Here is a 27,559-nt window from a genome sequence, read left to right on the forward strand (position 1 = left end):
ATGGCCAAATTAATGTTGCCCAGTAGAGGTGTATGACAGGGTTCCCTTTTTTATCCAAAATGGTATAAAAATAATGTTTTATGTCATAAAACTGTATTATTTTCTGAAGAGTATAAATAATTACATATAATGATCACAAATATGTAGGCAAAATGGGACAAATAAAATTTTGGCTACATTTTAAAGACAGAAAATATCGAAATTTTGGGTGTTATTTTCGGCCATGTCAATTATTAACAATGGTGATTCACCCACTTCCAGTTTGAGTGCACCAAAAATATTTTCTAAAAAGTTGGCTCATTACCTGAAGTAAATATTGTGAAAATTTCAGAAAAATTGTGGACCGGTAAATTTGTCGTTTAAAGGTTATAATATAGCATGGTCTATTTTTAGTAACGTTACATAATGTTAAGAATATGCTTATTTTGGATCATTTATCACGAATCTAACGGTGTCAACATTAATGTATAATCCAATACTCATCTGTAACGCTTGATATGATTTCAAATTGATTTATTTAGTGATACTTTGTAGAAAAATTAAGTTTTACATAATCAAAATTACAAAACATTTGGGTGTTTTATGACCACAATAAGCTGTTTTGCATTTGAAGTAGCTTCACTAATATGTCCTGTTCTAATGATTTATTTTGTAATTATAGAGCATATTTACAGTGAAGAGAGTGATTAAAATGGGATTCTGTAGCTGTGTCGTTTGTGAGGGAAGAGTTACCAGGTTACACGGGTCATGTTACAAACCTACAGTAGTTCAATTATTTGCAGGGCTAACACTTCTGATTAACATTTATGTTGATTCATGCTAAAAAATGTAAATCTCATCACTTTAGCATATCGTTTTAGATTTTAAGTTTATTTTTTCGGGAAACTCATTGATGTATCATTTCAGATTTAGATACATTAATGGCAAATACTTCTTTAATGTTGCAAAATAACTAACTGAATGTAGCAGTTTTAATAATGAAAATAGACATTACCTGTAAGTAGATCATCAAAACTTGATTTATCTTTATTGTCAATAATCATATTTGAATTCCATGTTAGTATTATTATATAATTAGAAAATTAAACAGCTTTACTGAGTAATAGACACAAAAGAAAGGCTTCGATCACAGTACATGAACATGGTGTATATCCCCGTGGTAAAGAGTGTGTGGCGATGAAACCGTTTTATTCAATACTATATAAACTGACTTTGAGTTTAGAATTATATGAGTTTTATAAGTAATTGTAAAGTAATCCGTATGGACAAAAACATCTCTAAACATCTTAATTGGCGGATATGGTATTAATCATACAGAGATAATGGAGAAACAGTCAAACAGGAATTGAGAGTGTCTGATCAAACTGGAAATCATTTAAATGCAGTGTATTGCATATACTTTATGTTACTTAGCTTTGTGTCACGTATAAATTTATTTATTTGGATCCCCCTGACATGTATAATTCATGTTGTGATAACCAAATTTCTTATAAAATCATTTTTTTTACCTGAAATGATAAACCTTATGCCATTTTGATTGATAGTATGATGTGTTTACGATACACAAAGCTAATTATGAAAAATAAAACTGTGGACCTCAAAAACTTTTGACTGTTTCATTAACCATAAAAGATGCTGTTATTTTTTTAACTGAAAAAAAAAAATTCTTAGTTAACTTTTATGGAATTCATGAAAATTAAAAAAAAAAAAAAACTCGAAATCAAACTTCAGTTGATTGAACACAAATGTTCTGAACAATCTAAATATTAAACTGCTAAGAAATACTTATATAGTAAAATTAATACATTTTTGAACGAAAAAAAAATCATATATCAATTTGTCTTTGTTTTTTTTAAACAAAAACTTGTAATGGTGTGATTTGATGCCATTGCCAACACTTTGAAAGCACAATATTTTGAAAAACAACAACATTATACATATATGCACTAATATACGGGATGTGTGAAAATTGGTAAAAACTTAATTCTCTTACATAATAATCTACTCCCACCCATCTTTTTCTAGATTTTGTTATTATTTTACTTTATATGCCTTTCAGCTGTAAATAAAAATAATATTTCTGAGAATGCAGTTGCAATCATCATCTAGCTTGAAAAGTGTATGATAATGCCCTAAATATTCCGAAATACTTTGTTATTGTGATTCAATATTTTGATTATTCTACAATATATAGGTTATAAAATCATATATTAATTTAAATTTAATGTAACTAATGTGTATTAAATAAGATTAAGAAATTAGTTTCTTTGTTTTCTCAATTTTATGATTGAAAAGGGCCGTGGTGCAACCACGGTGTAATACTGCTAAAAATAGACCTTGCCTCATTAAGACCTTTAAACGACAAATTTACCGGTCCACAATTTTTCTGAAATTTTCACAATATTTACTTCAGGTAATGAGCCAACTTTTTAGAAAATATTTTTGGTGCACTCAAACTGGAAGTTGGTGAATCACCATTGTTAATAATTGACATGGCCGAAAATAATACCCAAAATTTCGATATTTTCGATCTTTAAAATTTAGCCAAAATTTTATTTGTCCCATTTTGTCTACATATTTGTGATCATAATATGTAATTATTTATACTCTTCAGAAAATAATACAGTTTTATGACATAAAACATTATTTTGATAACTTTTTGGATCAAAAAGGGAACCCTGTTATACACCTATACTGGACAACATTAATTTGGCCACAGCACAGGCCCCTGGGACCTTTTGAATTTTTCAAGCGTATTTCAAGGGTTTGCTTCAATGTTGCTACATGTAACATTTAGTTTTAATAAAATTGGTTCGTGGGCAAATTTCCATTGTTCGTGAAAGAGGTCCTTTCATGTTGATTTCAGTTGGGTCCAAAACATTGACACTAAGATATTCCTCTGAAATGTTTATGATTTTGAATCATAGTTTACCTCTTAAAGCATGGTCAGGGTCTTGTTTTCATCCATTCAATCTACTCTGTAGTTAAAATATGAAAACATTGTTGTACATTCCTTGGTGCACTTTCCACGTCTTTCAGCTGATTACCACTCACGCGTTGAACTACCCCTCCGCAGGCGTTTCTCAAGTCTGGAGCTCCTTCCATGGCCAAGCACTCCATTCTCTGGTGATGACATGTATTCTGAATTTAGCAGCTAGATCCCCCCCCCCCCCCCCCAAGAAAAAACAACTCTGATAAAATCTATCTTATATCCCATTACCAGCCTTCAAAGACCAAAGCTTCTGTCGAGCAGGATGAATCCTTAAAGTAAAATACTGTAATTTTAAAGCTATCCTGACACAATACGGAGCACTATGAGAAATGCAATGAAGAGAACAAATGTCACAGATCTGGCCTGGCTATAACGTCCTTTTTACCGCAGCTACAAATCGCAACAACATTAATCTGTAGTATCAATATCAAGGCTTTCAAATGAGCTCCATTAATAGGCAGTGTCTTTTGAAGGCGTAGTTCTACCAATTCTAACGGAAAACAACATTGTGAAAGTCCCTATATTACTCAAATTAAACTCTCCGAAATTGGACATGTTTCTTCATTCTTGTCCGTCATCAAGTGCAAGTCTATGGCAAACACAATGACCTGCGCCTAATCTGGCTGCAGCTCCTTTTGTCTTTCCGGCTATTTTTCATTTATTCCATCACTGGTCATGTTGATGATCTTGAGGTGTACTTCGGTTGATTGATTACATTAACGTCCATTTAAAAGTCATTGTCATATAAGGACGGTTTACCCTGTATGTGGTTTGTTGCATGTGTAGAGTGCGTGTTTTGGAAAACTGCGGTATGTTCGTCTTGTGTCTCTTTGCTATAGTGCCCATTTCAGAGTGTTATATCACTGAATCACGACGCCAAAGACATCGAACAAGTACCGTCATACTGGTACACATACTGACAACGTGCAAACCAGTTGCCTCGTCCCCTATGTTGAACGACAAACAGGGACAGAATTTACAAGTTTGTTTAGACTAAGGTCGGGGTAGTATTCAAACCAATGTTTCCTAACCTAAAATTGTCCAGAACTTCATCGCACATCAATTTTTCAACAATTTTCAGTCCAAGATTTTTAGTTTAGGAATTGTATGTCTACGAAGCCAATTAATTATATTTCACTGCATTTTAGTTATACATTTACACTTTATCATTTAGTTGGCCAAAGTTAAATTTGATTTGCATATGAAGTTTACTAAATATGTAAGTTCACAAAATCAACCAAAAATGATATGTATTGTAAAATAGCAATGCCGTGAAATCCAAGTTAATTGATAAGGACACTGTTTTAATAAGATCGTATAAGACACCATTGCAAGTGGCATTTTCAAATCAGCTAGTGTTCTGTTTCAGAACCTTTTCCAACATCATCAAATTGACTACAACTTCAAAATCATGGTACGAAATCTCGAATCTTTCTATATGCACAAGACGTGTCAAGTGTCATCATCCTTAGGAACCGTCGGTCAACTATTTTATTTCTCATAATTCAATATTTGAAAAGCGTAGTAAGATTTAGACAATAGCCCCTAACATGGAAGACAGATAATAACCACATTGCTTTGTATTTTAGTATCAAATTAGCATCTGTCAAACAAACACAGTCAATTCAGGACTGTTTTCTTACTCATTTGGATTTGACCTCATATTAAGAAAAATGTGAATTTTGAAATGTACTTGCAAATTGCAACAGGTCTGCTGAGTAAAAACTAATTTCAAAAATAAGAATTTTAAAAGATGAAATCAATTGAGTGATGATTTATTGATAACAAGAGGCCCAAGAGGCCTTGACGGTCACTTGTGTGCTGCTACAGAAAAGCTTTGCAAAGTTGGTTCAAATCTGTAAAAAGTATTTACGAATTAGAATAAACTTTAAAAGTTGAACCTTTTAGATTTTTTTATTTTTTTGTTTTTCATTTTGATAGTGTATTATGTTACCAAACCTTATGATTTAAATTCCAATTTGCTTTGCCAATGTTAAACAACAAAACCAAATAAGAAGTCAGTCAATGTCAGTCATTTCATAAATTTCACTTTTTAATCTATGAAGATTATTTGGTTCCATCAAATCTGTGAATTCAGAATAAGATTTTTGAAGTTTTAGCCTATTTGACCCCTTTTGGCCCCGCCCCTCTGGCCCTTGGGGGTTGGCCTGAGGCCTGGACAAATATGGATATGGTGTTAAATTCTATTTCAGGCTAATAATTCTAACCCAGTTTGATTAATTTCCAATGAAAACAAAGCAAATAATGTTCATAAATGTGTTTTCCTATATAAACTATAGTAAATTTGACGCCCTACCCAGGGGAAAATCTTAGGATCCCAGGGCGATGAGATTCACAATTTTTGTAAAGGGCCTTAAGACCTTCCAATCTATGAAGAGTATCATGTTCCATCAAATCTGTAAATTCAGAAGATTTTTGAAGTTTTAGCCTATTTGACCTTTTTTTGGCCCCGACCCTAAGGCCCCTGGAGGTCAGCTAGGACCAATATGGTTATGATGATAAAATGCTATCTCAGGCTAAACATTCTAACCCAGTTTTACTAATTCCCTATGAAAAATAAGCAAAAAACATTCATATATGTGTTTTTTCCTATATAAACTATAGTTAACTTGACCCCCTCCCCAGGGGGAAACATGAGACCCCAGGGTCATATAATTCACAATTTTTGTAAATGACCTTAAGACCTTTCCATCTATGAAGAGTATTTGATTCTACCAGTTCCAGAATTTTAGAAGAAGATTTTTGAAGTTTTAGCCTATTTGACCCCTTTTGGCCCCGCCCCTAAGGCCCCTGGGAGTCAGTCATGGAAAATTTGTTAATAGAATCCAATGGCCATTTCATAGGGATAATTCTGACAACATTTGACTAATTTTCTATCATTAATGATCAAGAAATGCTCCAAAATGTGTTTTCACTATATAAACTATAGTAAACTTAACCCCCTCCCCAGGGGGAAACCTGAGACCCCAGGGTCATATAATTCACAATTTTTGTAGAGGGCCTTGAGACCTTTCTATCTATGAAGAGTATTTGATTCTACCACATCTGTGAGTGGAGGAGAAGATTTTTGAAATTTTAGTCAATTTTACCCCTTTTGGCCCCTCCCACAGCCCCCTGGGGGGTGGGGGTCATATAATTCACAATTTTGATTGGCCTTATGCCTTAGAAGGTTTGTGCAAAATTTCATTGAAATTGCTTCAGCGGTTTTTGAGAAGAAGTCGAAAATGTAAATTGTTTACGAACACACGACGCACGACGACGGACAAAAGGCGATTAGAAAAGGTCACTTGAGACTTCGTCTCAGGTGACCTAAAAAAACTCAACGAACGACATAGACTACATGTAGTTTATCAATTTTTATTGAAATATGCATTTTTCACAAGAATAAATTATGCAAGACATTTTGGTGTTTCTCTCAAACAACATTCATCACCGTAACTCGTGCACAAACACTCTCAAACAATGATTATCATGATTGTCAGAATAAAAAAAAATCCCACAATGTCAGATCAAGAGTTCATCAGGTGCAATGGTGGTCATACAAGATGTCACAAATAGGTATAATACTGTCCCACAAGGAGTCACATCAGGTGTCACAACCAGCTTGAATTGTCCCGCTATCAGTATTATTAAATCATAAGTTGATATTATATTGACAGTACCAAATATTGGCCCATCACATGTCGTCACCTATTTTTTTTATCACAGTTCCACTTCGTGTTGCTACTAGTTGATATCATAGTTACACTCAGGTGTCACCACTAGTTGATATATATATAGAGGTCAGCTCACCAACAAGTGGTCATCCTAGTTCATATTATGGTAATCCACTAGGTGTCACCAATACTCAAATTAATGGTCCACCATATGTTGCCATTGGTTGATATTTTTGGCCTACAAATGATGCCACTAATTTTTATTACACTAGTTCCACCAGGTGTCAACACTGACTAACATAAGTGTTATTCTGTTTTATTTAACTCGTCTAATTTACGTAATCTCTCTTTTTCCTCCTCTGCTTTTTCCTTTCTTAGTTTCCTCTGGAACTTCCTATTATCACGACATTTTTCCATTCTCTGCAAAGCAAGGACATTGAAAATTCAACATGAAACAAGTAAATGGAAATGTTAAATATCAAGTTTTGTAGAGTTAATTCATAACAGCATTATTCAATCAGATACGAATTTATTGATTGAAAGACATTGATTAACTCAAGAAAAACTCAAGAAAGGTCCGTTATAAAATTCCCAACAGTGTTATGTACTAAGGGGAATAACTCCAACATTCATACTGTATCAGTACTGATATCTACCAGCAGAATCAATTTTAGGATTGAAAATGTCCATATGGAAGCTAAGATAATCAGTTTTTACAATATATTCAGTGTGCTTAAATGCACTGATTAGTTAGCACTGTGAAGACAGTGGCTATATATATATGTCCTGAAATGAACTTCTACTAAGGCCAAACAAAATTAATTAGTTGGTTCTCAAGCCACTTTTTCTGAAAATAGATAAGGGAGGGAGGGCTTTTTTTTTTCTTTTTTTTTATTGTAGAAAAAAGAAATGAGGGATTTTTTTTTAATTTCCCAACACAATAGGAGGTAAAATTCACCAAAGTTTCAATTCAAAAGGATTTCGTAACAGCAATTTTTTTTTTGACTTTTACAATAAAATCGGCAATGCGGGGCTTAAAAATGATATGCGCGCGGGCCTTAGAACCAACTAATAATTTTTTTTGGCCTAAAGACAAGTTCACTCTCAGATAGATACAATATTGCTTCTGTATTGTGGTGACTGTAGGTGTGTGAACCCCTGAGAATACATTACCAATATATATCATGGTAAGTAATCCTCCAATATGTGTTCTCATGTGTGTATATTGGGTAAAATATGGACCTTCAAAATAAAAGGAAAAATGTTCTGACATGCCATAGCATCCATCAAACATATAATTTGTAAATGTATAGTATGAAAGACTCACCTCCTCATCAAAGCATCTCAGCATCTTTGCTTTTATAAAATCACATGGTCCATGAATAAGTCGTGTCATAAAGGAATTCTGAAAACCATATTTAATTATCGATGATAAACATAGTGAAAAAATAAAAAGTATTCAGTTTCCCAGAAAATGAAAGTCAATTTATCAATAAATGCAACATGGCAAGACCAGGGTATAATCAAGTTCATGAATATTTTACTCATACCTTGGACAAGTGCGTAAGCATGTATAATTCACTCGTCTGACATCTAAATCTACTGGTCAGGACAAGTGAACGAGTGTCATTTCCAAAGCCCTGTAACTTGTAATTTATTAATTCTACTTTCTATATCAATCATCATAACAATCTTATTTAATATAATATAGTGGTATGGGAATATTCAATACATTCTTGTATAGTAAAGTCAAAGTATTCTCTTTTTTTTTTGTTGTTGTTGCTTTTAATATTTCAATTAGGCTAACAAATAATTTTCTGTGAGAAAAAAAAGTTCTGTGAGCACTTTATCAACCAGTAACATGGATGTTAATGAAGGTATTTAATGTTTACCTCCGCTATACATTTCTCATAATGTTTGATGTAAATGTTACAGAGTCCTGTATGTAGATTTGGGTCAACAGCTCTGTCCGACATGGTCACAGTTAATCATCAAATATGTCAACAGTAAAGGTTCTCACAGAATCATCACCTGTTTTACAAATATAAAACATGAATAAATATTATAATATACAGTGTATTTAACAGTTATGTACAAGCCACACCGACCTGCTCCTTTTACACTGTACACGCATCCAGATGTTTCTGACATACAATAAGCTTAAAGTAATTTACAGTTAAACTTTGATTAACATCAGCAGCTATCACACTGTTTTGCTGTGAGGCGTATACATAATGATCATAGTCAATATTGTGTATTTTTATGTGTAAATATGTACAGTAAATCTAAATAACTGCAGCATGTTTAGATTAGATGAATTATTGAATTGTTGTAAATCTATATATCCTCTCTTTGACTAAGCACACATCTGCTCATACAGCAAACTGGTTATATACAATGTGCATACACATATATCTATAGGTATGTGTACTAACCAGCTACACTGTGCAGTATAGTTCAGCTGAGTGGACAGGTCAGCTGCGAGTTACTAACAGCTTTAACAACAGTTTACAGAAGTTGACCAATTAATTTGAATAAAACAATTGAGTTTTTTACCATTGTCACATAAACTTATGACACAAATTAATCCATAAAATACCTTCAATTCAGCAACAATAAGTCACAACAACAATTAACTTACGCAATCCTCGAGGTCGCAGACAGGCGAATGTGTGATACGTCATCAAAACTTGCGTACGTAAAAACTAATAATAAAAGACGCGAGCGCTTGGGATCCGGATTCAACTCCTCTTTAAAAAATATACAAAAAAATCTCTTCCGTTAATAATTATTTAAATTTGATATCAAAATATTATATTTATTGTATCTGTTGGCGACGACATATTGCCGTGAAAAATGAGTATTTTTACACGATTTTTTTTCTAGACCGCCGTTGCATCATGCAGAAACAAACCTATTAGATCTATCTAGTTCACCTAAATATCGATTTGGCCAATTTTTAAAATATTTTACATTAAAGAAACGTTTGAGAAAAGGCAGTTAATTTTTTGAAAGTGGTCACGAATAGTGTAAATTCTATATGAATGTGTATATAGAATCTACATGTAATATCGTGATAGTACATGCATGTATAATTTATTTGATACTGTTTGAATTAATTAAATCATATATTTATATTGTATACTATCTAAGTCTCTGATTAAGGTAGGTCCATACTTTTGAAAACCGCGTCATTTCATATGACGCTAAACAGGAAGCTGCAGAGGTTGTATTTTAGTTTTTTGTTTTTTTTTTGTAATTTGGGTGGAAAAATGCTTTTAGCAATATTAATATGCTGCGATGAATATGTTGCCTTGTCGCAAATAAGTAAACGATAATTCCACAGGCAATATGGACAAAGACACCCTAATGGAAGCTGTGCCCTTTATGGAGAATTTAAGAAAATCGATAATGATTTAAATATGCTATTTTTATGTATTAAAACAAGAACAGGTGAATAGGTATTTTTCTTCAGTAACTTTTGTTACTTCAAGATGAAAATATTAAAAATAACTAATTGCGTCCCGGAAAAAATTCCATGCTACTATGTCCTATATATGGAATGAAGTACCGATGGCGCAGCCAACAAAATCAAAATAAATCATTTTTATATAAGTATTTTTGTTTTAATTAGACATGCTGATACACGATTAAACATCAATTATTGCCCAAATGATAAATTGTTATTAAAGGGTCAATTCAGTGAGGCTAATTCTATTACATAACCAAGAAGCAAATATGACATAAATTTATTGTTCTACATTCCTTATGAAACATATAACAAGAAATTCCACGACATTGTTAATTATTTTGATTGATACCGTTGAAATTCCAAATACGATTAAGAATTCGAAGGTATACCATGTAGGCTGTACCCATACTCGAACCAAAGTCACTACGTTAAACAAATGCAATGCATAACCAGTGAGGAGTTGGTGAAATTATATTTAGACAGAAACATGAACCTAATAACGTAAACACACTACTTCAAGAGCGATTTGAGTAGTTATAGACAAAAATTTCTTTAATACACTGGCAAGGGCGAGGGTGCGGCATACAAGACGTTCGACCACAATGTGTAATGGCGGACAGCAAGCGAGATTGAACATTTCACATACATTTCACTACAGTGGGCTTTTCTGGCATATCACAGTAAAACCAACTAATCTAATTTCCATTAGAACTGGTTTGCTTCTTCTTAGATCAAAATGTCCCTTTAAGGAATACCTTAAAAATAAGGAATGTTCGTGACAATAGACCTTTTTTGCTCAGGTATAACTGACACGAGTTAAATTGCACCAACCAGGGCATAAGTAACAGTATAGAATGCTGTCCCCATGCTGTCCATCATCTGTCCGACAGTTTTGAAGTAATGGAGTTCATCAGAGATGCCTGCTGTCGCCATTTCTCGTCCTCTTGACCATTTACTATATAATGAAAGTTACCACTTCATGAAGAAACAACGGGATGGAAGAAATTATATTGACATAGCTGGATGGCCTTGCCTTTGCGGACGACATTGTACTCCAGTCACACATACACTATGGCCAGATATAGGTCAAAACAACTCTGACACTGGGGTTGGAAAGAATAAAATAAAACTGAACTGATCAAGATCAACACCACTGCCAACATAGCAGGCACAGTGAACGAGGTATAAAGGGTCAATCAAGGTCATAAGGTACACTGATTCATTTTGCTACTTGAGAAGTATGATTGACAGACAGAGAGGGACTGGAGGTGATGCTGCAGCTAGGTAAGACCAGGACAGCTTTCACTATGCTGAAGAGTATTTGTGTCTGGAGCATCATATAAAGCAGTCATATTCATGTACACATTGTATATTTTACAACATTTTAGAGTAAAATTTACATGAAATGTAACTTTAAAGAAGTGCTACACAAAAACCAAGATTTGAAACAACTTATAGGATCCAGCAGAATATCCAGGCATTCTTTAACATGCTCGAGGAGCCTCTACAACACCTGAAGGCCATAGAAGATTAGAAAATAAAGGATGAAGATCTGTGGAAGCGTGCGGGACAGGAACAAGTGGCCATGTAGATTATACGGAGGGAATGGGGCTTGGTTGGGCATACCATCAGAAAGCTGGCATCCATCACCACACGCCAAGCCCGCTATTGAAGAGGATAGGTCGGCCCGAAAACAGCTGAAGACGAGACATAGACAAGGGGATGAGGAGACAGGGAACAAACTGATTAGTAACAAGAAAAGTCCAAATCAGAGTGCATGGAGGCTTGTCGTCGATAGTTCATGCTATAACAGAGAGCAATTGGCTTAAGTACATGTATGTAGTCGGTGAAACAGAGAACGTATAATCTTTCAGAGTATATGCTTATATTGTTCATGTATGCTTATTCAAGAGTTTAATCTATACTTGCCATAGTTTAATCGATTATGGATTTGGTATGATGTCGATATTTTATATGATTTAATTAACATCTTCATTAGCTTCAATACAGCTGAAACTGTACAAAACATGTGACCGTAAGTCGTTCATGACACTGGTGGTAACTGTGCTATTGATGTAGTACATTAAATATCACTTACACTGTGTTCATTTCATTAAGGTCAATTAATATTTCCATTCTACATATACACGGGTGAATGCTAAATATGAATTGATATTTCAATATGTATGGCTCCGATGCTGGACGCGGTCACCTGAGGTGTAGGTTATGATGTTGGATCGTAAAGAGTATTATTAGTATGGCAAGCTTGGTGTTTATGTATACAGCTATACACATACTCAAAAGACGACACATTTATCATATTATTTTAATGAATTTTATTACATACCTATTGCGATTCTTAATCACAGACGATTACCTATATATACACCTTTCGAGTTGTGGGTTATATACAGTTATGGTTTTATATCTAATTCATACGCTGTCAACTTCGCATTTAGAAATACAACGCAAAACCTAACTTTCATTTGACACAGTCATTTAAAGCAATTAGTGCTTTGAAATCATGAATATCTACAGTAGAGTTCGTATTCCAGACTCGAATGTCTACACCACATAAAGTGTTGGACTTCGCTCTACTATAGTTACTCGCTGATACCCGCGAAAATGTTGCCTTGGTTTCGCAGGGACAATGCGGCGTTGACCACTGCGTCAAACGACCTGAGTGGTTTACTTATCTTCTTGGCTTTGCCGCTTGACTGTTTGTTAAGTTCCTCTACTAAAAGACTCAGCTTCTTAGCCCTTTCCTGCTGAGGAGTGAGCACCTTCACGGGAATTTTAAAGGCCGATGGTCGGTGTGTTTTGGGGGACGTCGGGTGATGTTCGGCATTGCTCTCCTTTCGGACTCTAGTCCTACTTTCACCAGCACTTTTCTTCAGGTTGCTGACACTCAGGTGGCTTTGCTTGACAGTACGTTTCGATATCTGTGATGTGCTATGCTTATCCAGACCAGTCTTGTGTCCCCGGGGCAGAGGATAGACGAGTTTCATACCATGGACCATGGAAAATGATATCTTGAAACGGTCATCGTCAGGTACTGGTAAATAAAAAAAAAGTTATGTTAACCCAGTAACATCGTCAGATAGATATCGCGTAGTACAAAAGGACGATATGTGCTTCAGTCAGATTAATAAATAGATGATATAGATAATTTACACCAACAATTGTCTGTGTTACTTACTATATACATTTTGCTGGGTTACATCCACAGTGGAGTACCGTATGTTAAAAAAGGTTGGCAGTTCCTTGTCCTTGTGCGGTGTCAATACACGTTTAGATCTCATCTGAGATTCGATCCTATGCAGTACATCTTCTGGGTTGGTGTTAGTCAGCCAGGACTCGTGGAATCTATAACAACACGGATACAACAAATATAACTCCGGAGCGCAAATGCACGGTGTTCTTAATTTTAGAACAAAATGGGTTGTTGATCGTTATTGATTAAATGCATATACATGTACAATGATATTATAATTTACCTTTTCCAGAAATAGTACAGAATCGGGAACAGAAGGATGGTTGCGTCATGAAAAAGTCCCCGAATCGGTCCAGAGGAATTCAGGCTGTTTCCAATACTATGTCCCAACTCATTAGGAATATTTATCTGAAAATTGAATAACATTGTTCTTAATATCAACAGTTTTTATACAGCATAAATGGAATGGCACGACTTGTTTTTGTTCTTGTTTGGTGCCTTCGGCGGCAATGCTTCATTGAGATAGCACTGTAAAAATGGGAGGCCATCCTTAAATGATTCTGACTTTAATAGGGCGTTAAACCAAATGAAGCATCCAACAAACCATTATACAAATCTACAGCAATGGAGTTTTAGGGAAAGTGAGACTTGTGGCATAGTCATATCGGACGTTATTTTGCGTCGAAAAATTGAAGTAACCAAGCACGTTATTTTGGGCTTTCACATTTGAATGACGTCATCGGTATAGGCAATAATTTAAGTTGATACATATGAAACGAGCCTGTATGTATGCTCGAAGATACTAGATATGTTACGCGTTTTGGGAATAGTGATTATGTTTATACTCGAATGTGTCACCTGTACTCGGGGTAAGATGTCTGACGTTAGATAACTCTCGATAATCGCCCTAGCCTTCACTACCAAAAGGTCGGAATCGCTCTTGGAGATGTTCTCTAGTGTCTTCAGCGTCTCAACCTGCTTCCGATACCTACACCACCACAACAACACTAGTATTTGTTGGAAATTAAAACTTTTTAATCATAAGATAATAGTCCTTATAATTATATTGTTACCTTTGTTGATAATACCTTTTTCACTTCCGACGAGAAATCTGAACTCTTCATACACTGAGATTAATTATCGCGAATGTCAAAGCCAACTAACCTAACTTCAACATTTTAATGATATATTCACACTTTTGAAGCAACGTGTTAGTAAATTAAATTTTAATCATTTATATCTTCATTAAAGATGAAAAGTTGAACGATATGAAGGATGACAATACAGTATTCAACCTACTTGTCGACTTCTATCCAGAATAAGAGATCGTTGCTCAGTTTGTTGATGATGACAAGACGGTTCCGCATTACAACCCTGGTCTGGACATCCATGGTGCTGGAGGTCATCAGGGACTTCTCAAGATTACCTACAATGATTCAGGGTATGAGATGAGTAATATCGTCAGGGAGAAAGGGGTAAAGAAGTGTCCATCTGAACCATTGTTAACATCATGGCATTTGTGAAGTCATCGTGGAATCATTGTTATAAGTATACACCGAGTAAATAGGAATATATGATACGAATGTACAATGTCAAAGAATAGGGATTAAGTATTGAGAACACAGAAAAAACCCGTGTAAATGTATCACTATTTCGTATCCTAGAACGACTAAACTAAGATTAGTTTGATAAAAGGAAGACGACTTCTCCAACTACTAAAATAAGCATATGGGTCTATTCTAATTTTCAGTTTCCTTATAATTACGGTTTTGATATTTTGTCTGTCTTTGTTACTTCTGTACTTACTAGAAGGAGCCTCTTGATCGCGATCTGTTTCATATTTCAGGTAGATCTCAAACAACCGAACCTCCTTTGGATCTTTCATCGCTCTCAGGAAATCCAGTATTGCGTTCGAAAAGCCATGCCATAAGTTCATCTGCGAAGAAAAAAAGGTATACATGAAATGTATCCGAATAAACGGGGACATGTAGTCATATTTAATTTACATAGCATGTGTGTCAATCTTGTCAGTTGTCACGCGGGAAATTAGCTGGAAACTTTAGTTGGCTTCACATTCTATCTTCCAAAAGATAAAAGTAAAGTTAAAAATTCCCCACATATGAATGATGCGCTATTCACATGATCTTTTGAAGCATTACCGTTTTCTTCCGTCGCATGCGCCTTGGCTTCCCAACTTTTGATTCAAGTTCCTTGAGTTGGTACATGTTGGGACGTGGTGGATAGCTCTCGTTCATAGACTCTCTGTATTCAGCATCTGTCGGATACGTCTCTAGGTAACGAGGATACCTACCGGTGAAACGAAAATAAATACAGTAAATCACGTTGATTTTGGAATGAACACAGATGAGATTTGTTTTCGTAAAGATAATCACACAGGAGCTGAAGTTGCGACGGATTCTCTTCGCATATATAATTGTCACACAAAAAGTGCTTTGCATTATGTAAAAAAAAAAAAAAAAAAAAAACAGTACGTCACAATAAGTATTAATTCTACGTATAGTTCAAAAAATTGAATGACTTAAGTCATGGGCTGCCAAAGTATACGAGGGATGTTCTGTGTCCATGGGAATTTTAATACCGGGACAGTAAAGAATAAAATAAACACAAACATGAATGTTGTCACAAACAAAAGACAGTTATCCTGGCACTGCCTCCCTTGTGTGCGAGCAGCGAACTGAATAATATGGTTTTGTGCAATATCCATGCGGAATAGTGGAAGTTATTTAAATTCAATGCCATTTTACTGAAGTTTAAGATTTGCTAAAGGCTTCACTTACTAAAATGGCTACAGTTTATCGCCAATGACATTCTATCGATTGCTCAGAATCAAATTTCTACACTATTTTTAATGGGATATGTGGCGTACCATTTTCGTTCCATTGACCTGAAGACACTTGCCTGGGCACACACCATCACACTAGCTGGCACCTTCTCCATCGTGGGGATTTGTCTGATAATATCATCACTGCAGTCCAGCAGGTAACCTGACATTAGATTCAGAAACATTATTTTGTCTTCGAATGTAATTATGGTTCATAATTTTCAACTCTTGATACTACTATTGCCTATGAAAACATTATATTACTGTTCGAAGTATGGTACATGCAGTAACTACAAACACATGTTGATATCTTAAGACACGCAACTACGAGATGTCTGTAAGCTAATGAATCATGGTCTTATCCTTCAAAGTTGGTAAAATATATATTCCGGTTAAATGGAACGGGTCATCATATTTTCCAAACAATGAGCTAAAGGTTGTCCAATTTCTATTTATGCCAGATTCTGATTTTATATTGAGATGAGGTACAGTCAAACTTTAATCTGATGGATCAACTACATCAGTGGATCAATTTTATTGAGCCTACCTTGTTTAGCGCCCCTGCTGAAGAAGCGTTTGAATATCTGTAGGACCATGTTTTGGCGTCCACGTGCAGTTTGTGTTTCCTTCAGCTCCTCTACGGCTGACCAGAACGCAAGAGGGGTTGGCATTTTGTTGGACACCATGTAACGTTTGAAGAAGTCGTAATGAACAGGATTGTTGAGTACTTCCATGAATGTCCTACAAACAATACAGCCGACCAAGGGTATACCATCGATAATTAGAGTATAGTCATAACTAAGTCGTATGCACATCTCCATGATGTACTGGCCCCACTGTCGAGTTGAGGAATGATATTCTAAATTACTTCCATCCTCGGTAACCCAGACGATATATACACTACATGTAAAGTTTTTGTAAATAGTTACTAGTTGTGCCAAGAATGAATCACTTCATCCAATATTTAGAATTTTAATGTTACGTTCCAAGCATGGAAATTCACAATAATTTGTTTTGTTTATTAATGTGTAACAATAACTGTATAAATTTTAATTCTGCTATGACAATGGCATAGTCATCTATCCTTATCAAGCAATGATTTACGTTACTTTCATCTCATACAAATGAATAAACGATTACAATTTCAATCAATACAATCAAAAACACAAATGAATTTTTTTCCACTACCGCCTATCAAACGTCGATGTTAAAGCAAAAGAAACAATTGCGGGAAACGTTGGCTCATGGCCTGTTCGCAGTACATACTTGGGCCGCACAGGTCTCTCTATGAGGATGCCGTTCCTTCTGAGGACAAGCCGATTGTACCGTGGATGGTCTTCTTTTTCTTTATTGTTATCAGAATTATCCAGTAACACCTTACGAGACACTCTGACGTTCTCGATGTCGATTTTTGGTGGGAAAACCAGTTCTCGTAAGGCTTCTGTAAACAAAACGATACCTAACAGTAAAATACAACTTACATTACATGTTTATAAGGTTGCAACCAATTGTGCGTGAAGACCAATTCCAACATCGTTTGACTTGTGTGTAACGACCGCTTGGATATAAAACATATTTTTTCTTCCCTACGGCGGTCTTTAGATCGAGAGGTTTGATTTACACGCACAACTTGCTAAAGACCATGTAAGGAGATACCGGGAGATTCTGAGATGTACAGTGTATACGTACCTTGCCTGACTGTGGCCTCCTGTCGAATGTTGAGACTTCCATAGTCACTGTAGAGAACGTCCACGAGATCGTGAATCCGAGGCTGTGTCTGCGGGACCATGCCACTCCTTCCTAAAGGACAGAAAACCTCTGCTGGTCACTAGTCATATATGCTGTTTTATCTCTATTATGAAAACTTATTGAATTATATATTAGCATACATGTCAACCGTTAAATAACTGATAATGGTATCGCCTTCATTCCGCGTTTTCGAAGTCCGGAAGACAAGGCAACATTTTGTTTTCGTCCATGCAGGAGGATCTCCAGCAAGATAATCAATGATAAGTCTAAAGAGAATACGATCAATGACTGTGATGTGTTAGGACGTACCGTACCCGTTACACAGGACTGTGATTTGTTGGGAAGTACCGTACTCGTTTCACTGGACTGTAATTTGTTAGGATGAGCCGTACTCGTTATACAGGACTGTGATGTGTTAGGAAGTACCGTACTCGTTACACAGGACAGTGATGTGTTAGGACGAACCGTGCTCTTTATACAGGACTGTGATGTGTTAGGAAGTACCGTACTCGTTACACAGGACTGTGGTGTGTTAGGACGTACCGTACTCGTTACACAGGACTGTGATTTCGAACGCTTTCCACACTTGTTCTTCCGTCAGACAGACATGATCCATGTTAGTAGTCGCACTCCAAGGCCGGGAATCCTGGCTATCTCCTGTAGCACCACTGCATGGCCGGGATCCAGTGTCGTCTGGGGACAAATGGCAAGAGTTGAAGAAAAACAGAGGATCACTCCCATCCTTACATGGCGGTCCCGTATAGCTGGAAGGAACCTCTACGACGTGGCTATCATACTTCTTTTTTCCACACTAAAACGTGAAGATACATTTCAAGAGAATTATTTACTATCTCAAGAGGGAGAGTTTAGCGTACATGCTATTATCTTTATATTTGATTTGATTTAAAGGCTGTAATAGCTGTGTTAAACTTACCACTCTTTTCCGGAAAGCCTTACGTTCTTCCTTCATGTATAATCCCCACGGCTCTTTTAGCATCTAAACAGAAAAAGTATTGACTTCATATTGGCAAACATGATACTCTAAGGAGAGTACTTCGATTTCATTTTATCAAGGTAATAATCTACATGTCCTAAGCGCTACATCGACAACTTATCAGAATCATACATAGAAGAGAAAAACTGAAGAAAGTTTTACGACTCGTGCCCGGGCAAGGCATAATACGTCTCATTTTGCATATCACATGGCTATGATTATAATCTTTTCTGAACAATTATATAATGCTAAGGAATAAAAACCCCTGTTACCTCTTTCGGATAAAATATATAATCGTTCACACATAGAATAACCACGGTTCTCACACGCATACCCCCGACACTATGTCTTGTGCGGAACAAAGTAGAGATACATCTTGTTGATGGGTAAGACTCGCAAACAATGTCATCTTCAACTCCTCTGAGAATATTTCTGTATCACTGGAAATGCTGGACAGATACCGCTCGGTAATGGTCTTGGCCAGACTTTGCTTTAATGGTATCCCAAAACAATCGGTGCTTCCGTCTTCTGTGTCTAGGTAGTGCCTCACGTCGGACCAGAAACTCAGGTATCGCATATCCAGTCCGAGGCCCTTTTTCTTCAAGAATGCTCGAAAGGGGGCACCAGACAGATGGTCGGATGCAAGGGCACATAGCATGCGGTTGTTGATATTTGGAGACCTTCCGGTAGCTATGCGCCTGCGCCCGCTGAGATAGGATGTGATGGATATCGGGACATTCACGACTTTGTTCGTCTGGGTGAACGAGTAGTTAGACTCTGCCGATGCCGATTTTTGCCAGTTATCCAGTTCTTTGAGGCCATGTGTATCGGAGGAGTCGCTTAACTTTTCCTCATGCGGTGACGCCGTCGAGACCGACTGTTTGTCGGAAAGGACTTTTTCAAGAGTGCCACATGTCTTGCCTGCAAAAGTAAAACATTCTTATATTGGAACTTAGACTTAAATCTTCTTCTATAAATGTGTACTTTATACTTTCCATTCAAACATTGTCACATTGTCTCATGTCGTATGCATTTATTTTATTTATCTATTTGTCCTTTTATACCCTACCTCCCCATAGCGCCAGCAAATCATCAGGTTGTATGTTGCTCTCTTCCTCGAAATCATCGTCAACTTCACCTTCATCTGACTCTTCATTTCCCTTCAAATCCACCTTGTCGTTGTTTTCTTCGTTCTCTTGTTTTTCTTGTTCTGATTCATTCGATTCTTGATCTCTGTATGATTCCAGAATTTCTGGAAACCTCACACGTGATTCTCGTCCTGTACCTAGCGTTGGTTCGGACACCGGTAACGATGCCTCCGATTCCGTAAAGACGACTGATTTCGGTCGAGGAGTCGCGGGGTTGCTGGAAGCGCGTGGCGTATAAGCACGTGGTGTAGGCGCTTCAGAAGATGTTCCTTCGGACGGCGCTGTCGACAACGCACGTGGGGTTGGCGCTGCAGAAGAGACATAACTGGTAGCTGCAGAATATATCTGATGAATAGTCATACGGTGACGCTGTCTTTTAGCCATCGTCAACAGCCCAACATCTCCCGGGGACTCCCGTTTTAAAAGCACAAGAATATCCTTCGATGTGTCTTTGATGACATGTATGAGGAAGCGAGGGACCCAGTATTGCCGTAGGGCTGTCAACAGTAATTTCTGCAGCTGGTGGAACGCTACGTCTGTGTCTACATTGTACACTTTCAAACCATGTAGGGTGTGCTGTACAACGTCATCGAACACGTCCTTGTCTGGCATGAGTGTAAAGTTGATTGCGCCTAAAACAAAGAAACCTTTGAATATAGAATGGTATCTAGTGGATTCGTTTTGATTTATCCGTCATTAATTTAATTTACTCGTTAATTTAACTCACTCGATTAAGAAGAAGAAGAAGAAGAAGAAGAAGAAGAAGAAGAAGAATGTAACTTTAAGGTCGCGTTTGGTTTAATATAAAAGGATAATATAATTAAGCGGACATTGGTGCTAAACACTGTTTGATTGTCTGCCTGCGGGCAGGTCACTTTGATACCAACTACTGCAACTTTCATTAGAACCGGTTATACCCGATATTAACCCTCAATTTCAATGCACTTTTAGCCCGGTTCAATCAAACAACAGAACTTATCACAACATTGCGTATCACCACGTACCCTGGTAAATGAGGTATTTCCCTTTAGACATCAGGTCGTCTTTTCCACCTTCCCCAATGTAGTTCCGCTTGATATAGTGCTTTAAGTGTTCTTTGCGAATATCCTCGTCCGGAAGCTGTCGCCATTTCTCTACGTCCATCCAACACCTGTATACATTCTCCCCCATGGTGTCACGTAAAAACTCGCGGAATATCTGCATACCCATACAACTGCCTATTATGTTCCGGCCGAAGATGTACCGCGACATCACTTCCTCGCCGACCGAGTCTGCAATTGAAGATGTACTTAGAACGATTCTAGCGGAAATGACATATTCAATTACTACAAAATGGTGGCGCTTAATCAATCAGTTTTACTAAGTATATTACATTGAGAAGTTTTAACCTCATTCAGAACTTGCTGTTAGAAGAAGAGACCTGTAAAACTCCAAAACCAGAACCCGACAAGGGCAGACTTACCCCTGAGTTTTGACGTTTCCGGGTTGAAATCTATGTCTCGTAGCTTGGTGTTTAGACGAAACTCCACATATAGACTCGTCTGCTCGAATAGGCGGTACCGTTCCTGAATCAGCCATTTTACTACCTCTCGTTTGTCTGTGAACTGAACACAGTCGGACATGAAGACATCTACATATGTATTTACGACGTATGGAGTCCTACGGACTATTATGATCTTACTTGAGATTATGAGTCCTGAACCCTAGGGTCGTCTAAACAATACGTCATGTTATATAGTTTTTTATTGACACATTGTTTCTGTATTAATTTAAATCTGCATTGGTGATTATTTTGCCACTTATGTTCATAAGTAACTACCATAAACGTTTGTTCCGGAAACAGTAATTATGGTTACTCTCATTTTAACTCACTCGTTTCCGCTTCCGGATAGGGGGTTCGAACTCAAAATCTTTCTCTATATAGTTATATAGAACATGTTGTCCGAAGATCTGAAAATAAACAATACATATTTATCATTTATACAGACCTTATTTTTTTCAGGTATATATAGGGATTGGATTTCGTTTTTATGTTAACCATGCTTGTATGGAGCAATTCCTCTAAGAATATATTCTATGGGGCGCGTTAGCGCCCCATATTGAATATATTCTTAGAGGAATTGCTCCATACAAGCATGGTTAACATAAAAACGAAATCCAATCCCTATATTTACACTCACACGACTTTATATTTATATTTTATGCAACAAAATCGTCATTTGAAAGTGACGTAATTATTCAATAAAAGTCGGTCAAAAGTGGGAGGAGCTTACTCAATTGAACAGCGAATGATGACGCTTCACGTAAGGTAGAATTATTCATCCGCGAAGACAAAAAAGTTCAATATTTTAGTGTAAAATAAACATGACAAACAAAGTAAATTTCAGAGATAATTTTATTTAATCAGATCAGAACTTTAAATATATATTCAATTTTGCTAAAAGTTAATATATAGCGTAATAACATAAAGAATTTGTACACGGCCACATGTGTGAACTCGGTGACCGTTATTGTGCAGCGAGGCGAAGCTGACGCACGCTTACACACTTGAGTTTGCCGAAGTTGGCAAAACACCGATTTTCAAGTAGCTCAATGTGTTTGAGATGTCGTCTGACTTGACGATATTACATCCTTGGGAGCCATGTGATTATATAATCTACGCTTAGATCCATATCGCCATCGATAGATGAAACAAATTCACTTGTGTTCAATGTATTTGTGGTGACGCGTAACTGTCAACACGTGGATTATTAGCGGTGCATGTTTTATAATACAAATGATTAAATTCTCAAAGAACAAAGACAAGAGGATATGTTTATAACTGACCTCTATCAGAGGGTCTCACGCCCGTCCATCCCAAAGACTCGATCGTAGGACGAACATAGGCACAGAGGTAATGTTTACATTTGACAACCATCATTTTTAACAAAAATGAAAGCACGTCGCCCCGGTCGGGATATTTTTCCGTTTCTTTATACAATTGTTAATTTAAAAATTGTTTGAATCATATATAAATATAAAACATGTATATATCGTTTACATTTTCCCAAAATTCTATGAAAAACAACAATATACACGTAATGTTGCGTCAAAATGTAAACAAAGCCATGTGTTTCTTTTAAAAAAAGTAGTCCTTTTACGTTGCACAGAACATTTTCATACGCAAGTTCAAAGTTCAATGTTACCATGCAGTTATGGTAAACAAAATCGGCTAGTATTAGCGTATAGTGACCAAGCCTAGCAAGTGTAAATATACATGTATGATGTGATACCGCCTTGTTAGAATTGAATTATTGCAGAGGACATATGCTGAGGTCATTATTTAAAATTTTACCAGCAAAGCGATATAACACCATATGAACCGAATCAAAGATTATTTTTATATTAGATATGTAGTTCTCTTGACAAAAATGTCAAAATAATTATCTGATATAAATATCAATCACAAGAAGAACGATGACCATAGGACTTCATCCCGTAGAACTCTTTTTTTCCTCAAAAATTTAAATATGGAAATTGGTGTGAGTACTTCTGTGAAAAAAAAACCTAGGCAGAACTCAGTGTTTGGGTAATACTCTCACAGAAGAATCATCAATTCGATGTTTCTAGAAATGAAACATATCTAATATGTTTACATAAGAGTCATAACGACCCCAATTTTACGCCGAATACAACTTTCAGTCAGTTTAGTCATGTGACTTTCTTCACCACGTGACTTTATTTGGCGGCATTTATAATAATTGTACGTCATGGGTGGAAAATTACATATTGTGACAGAACATTTAACATTAATTATCAAAATATATTGTATTAAAAATAATACAAATATGCACGAAAATTGAATTTAGACACTTCACAAGGAAATGACATGTTAGTTACGGCATCAAATGGAGCTGTCCCCTAACAGTAGGAAATTAACGGTATCTGACGTCTCACTCACAAATATTTCATAACCTACCTGGGTACTGTTTTCCAAAACTCAATAACAAATAAGAAACACAAAACACAACGGTTTGTCTTAGTTCCGTTATCGGGCAAGTATTAACGACAATGGCCTTTACTCGGACATTGATATTCTCTGCCTAAAAGTGTCACCACCAAGAAGGAAAATATGCCCTAAATTTTTCGCGGTCACATGACCAAATCAACGTTTTCTACCTTCTTCCCAGAAGAGTTCCTTGTATCCCGGATCCGATCGGCGTAAAACTATGTATGAACTAGTCTCATTATGGATACATCCACATCATAAGGAAGAGAAAATTAGTAGTTTAAAGAGACGATAAGTCGTCTGAAGTCTATAATTTGTTTAGTTAAAATGTTTTGCGTGAAAAGCCATTATGACATTACAGTATACAAACATGTCTTTGAAAACATGTTTTCTATTTGGGTAGTGCATAGGCTACGCGTATTGACGATCTGATTTAATTAAAAATACAATTGTAAACAGTATGTATGAAATACAACTTCATTTAATAATCTTAGATTATGGTCAACAGATAATGGCGTTATATCTACATGATCTTATCTAAAGGTCGTAAGACGATATAACGTACAGCTAAAGGATTTTTCGCTTCAGAAATTCCCGACTGTTGAATTTTCGTTATTCTGAGTGTTAATCCCTATGGCCAATGAGTTTAATCAAGATAAAAATGTATGGATCTGCAGCATTGCTAATACTAACCGGAAGACTGTTGAAGACATTGAAGTAATCCACAAATGTTCTATCCTCCAGTAGCAGCGCGAAGTCCAAATCACTCAGCGAGTCTGCCTCTGAAATTTAATAGAAATTAAGTCTTATTTACTCTAACAATGTAAGAGGTATATAACGACGAAACACATTTAAATCATTACTTCGTGTCTAACTTGCCTATGAGAAATGTCGAGATGTCGAGAATCTAGTATCATTGAATTGTTAAAAGTCACACTATACACAACTATCAACAAAATGTCAAGTTAGATCCTTCCCCGATATTGTAAGTATTTGTAGATGTAGTCGAAATTTAGTTATACCAACGAATATGTATATTGCTTTCTTAATAACTTGCATTTAGCAGTTGTTGAAAGTCGATACTTGTAAACATGCCTTCAGCTGAAACTGGTCGCCATAGAAGTTACGATTATTTGCGAACGGAAGTCGAAAAGTTCATGACTCGTTCTCGGAAATCTTCGGACAGATGTCACGTAGTTACGATGGACACATGACATTCTCGACAACGACGTAACAATGGCGGTTAACTTCGGCTTGTTTGATTATAGGGGACCCCCCACCTAGCGATGCTCAATACTTATTTGATTTTTATCAAAAGTTTCCGAATAATTTTCGCTCATCTTGACTTCGATTTAGTCCTGTCTCTGCATGATTCACAACAGGATTTTTTCTTCAAAATTCTTCTAAATCATGAAAAAAACACAGATACGGATCATATTTGGACTTTGAAATACAATGTATTTATTCAAATATACTTTGCATGAGGTCAACGTTTAGATCTTAAAGCTTATAAGAAATCATTTCTGTAAACCAATTCCCTTTTGTGGCTTTTAAAGTTCCATTTCAAAACAGGTTCGTGAGGATTAATGTAACCATTGAGTGATTATTCCAATCAATATAAATGACGTAGATATTCATTGGTTGTACAGTCGGTACCATTGGGTATACAGTCCGTACCATTGGTTATACAGTCGGTACCATTGGGTATACAGTCGGTACCATTGGTTATACAGTCCGTACGATTGGGTATACAGTCGGAACCATTGGTTATACACTCGGTACCATTGGGTATACAGTCGGTACCATTGGTTATACAGTCCGTACCATTGGGTATACATACAGTCGGTACCATTGGGTATACAGTCGGTACCATTGGGTATACAGTCGGTACCATTGGTTATACAGTCCGTTTCATTGGGTATACAGTCGGTACCATTGGTTATACAGTCCGTACCATTGGGTATACAGTCGGTACCATTGGGTATACAGTCGGTACCATTGGGTATACAGTCGGTACCATTGCGTATACAGTCTGTTCCATTGGTTATACATACATTCGGTACCATTAGGTATACAATTGGTACCATTGAATATACAGTCCGTACCATTGGGTATACAGTCCGTACCATTGGGTATACATACAGTCGGTACCATTAGGTATACAGTCGGTTCCATTGAGCATACAGTAGGTACCATTGAGTATACAGTCGGTACCATTGAATATTCAGTCGGTACCATTGGGCATACAGTCGGTACCATTAGCTATACAGTCGGCACCATTGGGTATACTGTCGGTACAATTTGGTATACAGTCGGTACTATTGAGTATACAGTCGGTACCATTGGATGTACAGTCGGAACCTTTTATATACAGTCGATACAATTGGATATACAATCAGTACCATTGGGTATACAGCTGGTGCCACTGGGTATACAGCCGGTATCATTAAGTATACAGTCGACACCATTGGGTATACAGTCGGAACCATTAATATGCAGTCGGTATACAGCTGGTACGATTTGGTATACAATCGATACCATTGAGATATAGTCGGTATCTAGGGTATACAGTCAGTATCATTTGTATACAGTCGGTATTATTGGTGTATAGTTAGCACCATTGGTAGCTGTCAGTACCATTGATATACAGTCGGTATCATATCTGTATATAGTCTGTATCATTGGTACACAGTCGGTATCATACTGGTATAGAGTCGGTATCTTATTGGTATACGGTGGTACCATATTGATATACTTTCGGTACCATATTGGTAAACAGTCGGTACCATTTTGATATACAGTCGGTACCATTGTTATACAGTACCATCAGTTAGGATATCCGGACTCGCTATCGATTCCTGATTGTTGTAATCGACAGTCTCATTGTATTGTACATTTTCCCTTTTCTTCTACAATATAGTATTAACACTTACATACTTATATGTTTCTTATAGTCCATAGGACTAGTTTACTAGTCCATAGTTTTATATAGTTATGCTATATGTTATTGACATAACATCAAACTGCTGGTATGCAATGTGACATAACCTGCTGGTATGCAATGTGACATAACATCAAACTACTGGTATATGTATGTAACCTCGTGTGAAAAGAGTCACGTCGGTCAAAACTTGGAACGAGTCTATATAACTCGAAGTTAAGGCAAACTTTTGCAATTCTAAACTTTGCTTATTCTTACACGCACTTACTCTTTGAGATCATATTTAGTTTCCATAATAAATCCTCCTCCAGTTAAATACAAACGGTTTGCTGCTTTTTCTCTTCCGTCCAAAAAATTGTTGACGGACCGACATATTTACAATCGTGACGTTTATGCGCAAAACGTCTAGTTGATTGTGACGTCATAATAAACGAAGGGATAACAAGGGACGTAATATTTAACGTAAAACTGGCGCCATTTTAGCTTTCTGTGAAAAAAAAAGTTCATCACTTCTTTTCGAGTACATGTATTTAGTTAGTTTT

General features: G+C 36.4%; 1 protein-coding gene across 1 annotated transcript; it reads right to left on the minus strand.

Moving 5' to 3' along the window:
• Positions 1–6,349: 6,349 nt before the first annotated feature.
• LOC138315195 (regulator of G-protein signaling protein-like) lies at positions 6,350–27,424 on the minus strand. Its single transcript, XM_069256014.1, has 23 exons — positions 27,286–27,424; positions 24,770–24,858; positions 21,961–22,038; positions 21,551–21,692; positions 21,093–21,359; positions 20,010–20,720; positions 19,275–19,861; positions 18,881–18,943; positions 18,490–18,757; positions 17,887–17,997; positions 17,464–17,638; positions 16,745–16,938; positions 16,243–16,360; positions 15,515–15,662; positions 15,162–15,291; positions 14,655–14,781; positions 14,214–14,343; positions 13,639–13,763; positions 13,341–13,507; positions 9,311–13,196; positions 8,562–8,700; positions 7,997–8,074; positions 6,350–7,089 (listed from the first exon to the last, which is right to left on the minus strand). Exons 1-20 carry the CDS (start codon positions 27,296–27,298, stop codon positions 12,745–12,747), a joined length of 4,095 nt encoding a protein of 1,364 aa, XP_069112115.1. The 5' UTR covers positions 27,299–27,424; the 3' UTR covers positions 6,350–7,089; positions 7,997–8,074; positions 8,562–8,700; positions 9,311–12,744.
• Between the last annotated feature and the right edge of the window lie 135 nt (positions 27,425–27,559).

Source organism: Argopecten irradians, chromosome 2 (assembly GCF_041381155.1).
Source record: "Argopecten irradians isolate NY chromosome 2, Ai_NY, whole genome shotgun sequence".
NCBI classification, from domain to species: Eukaryota; Metazoa; Mollusca; class Bivalvia; order Pectinida; family Pectinidae; genus Argopecten; species Argopecten irradians.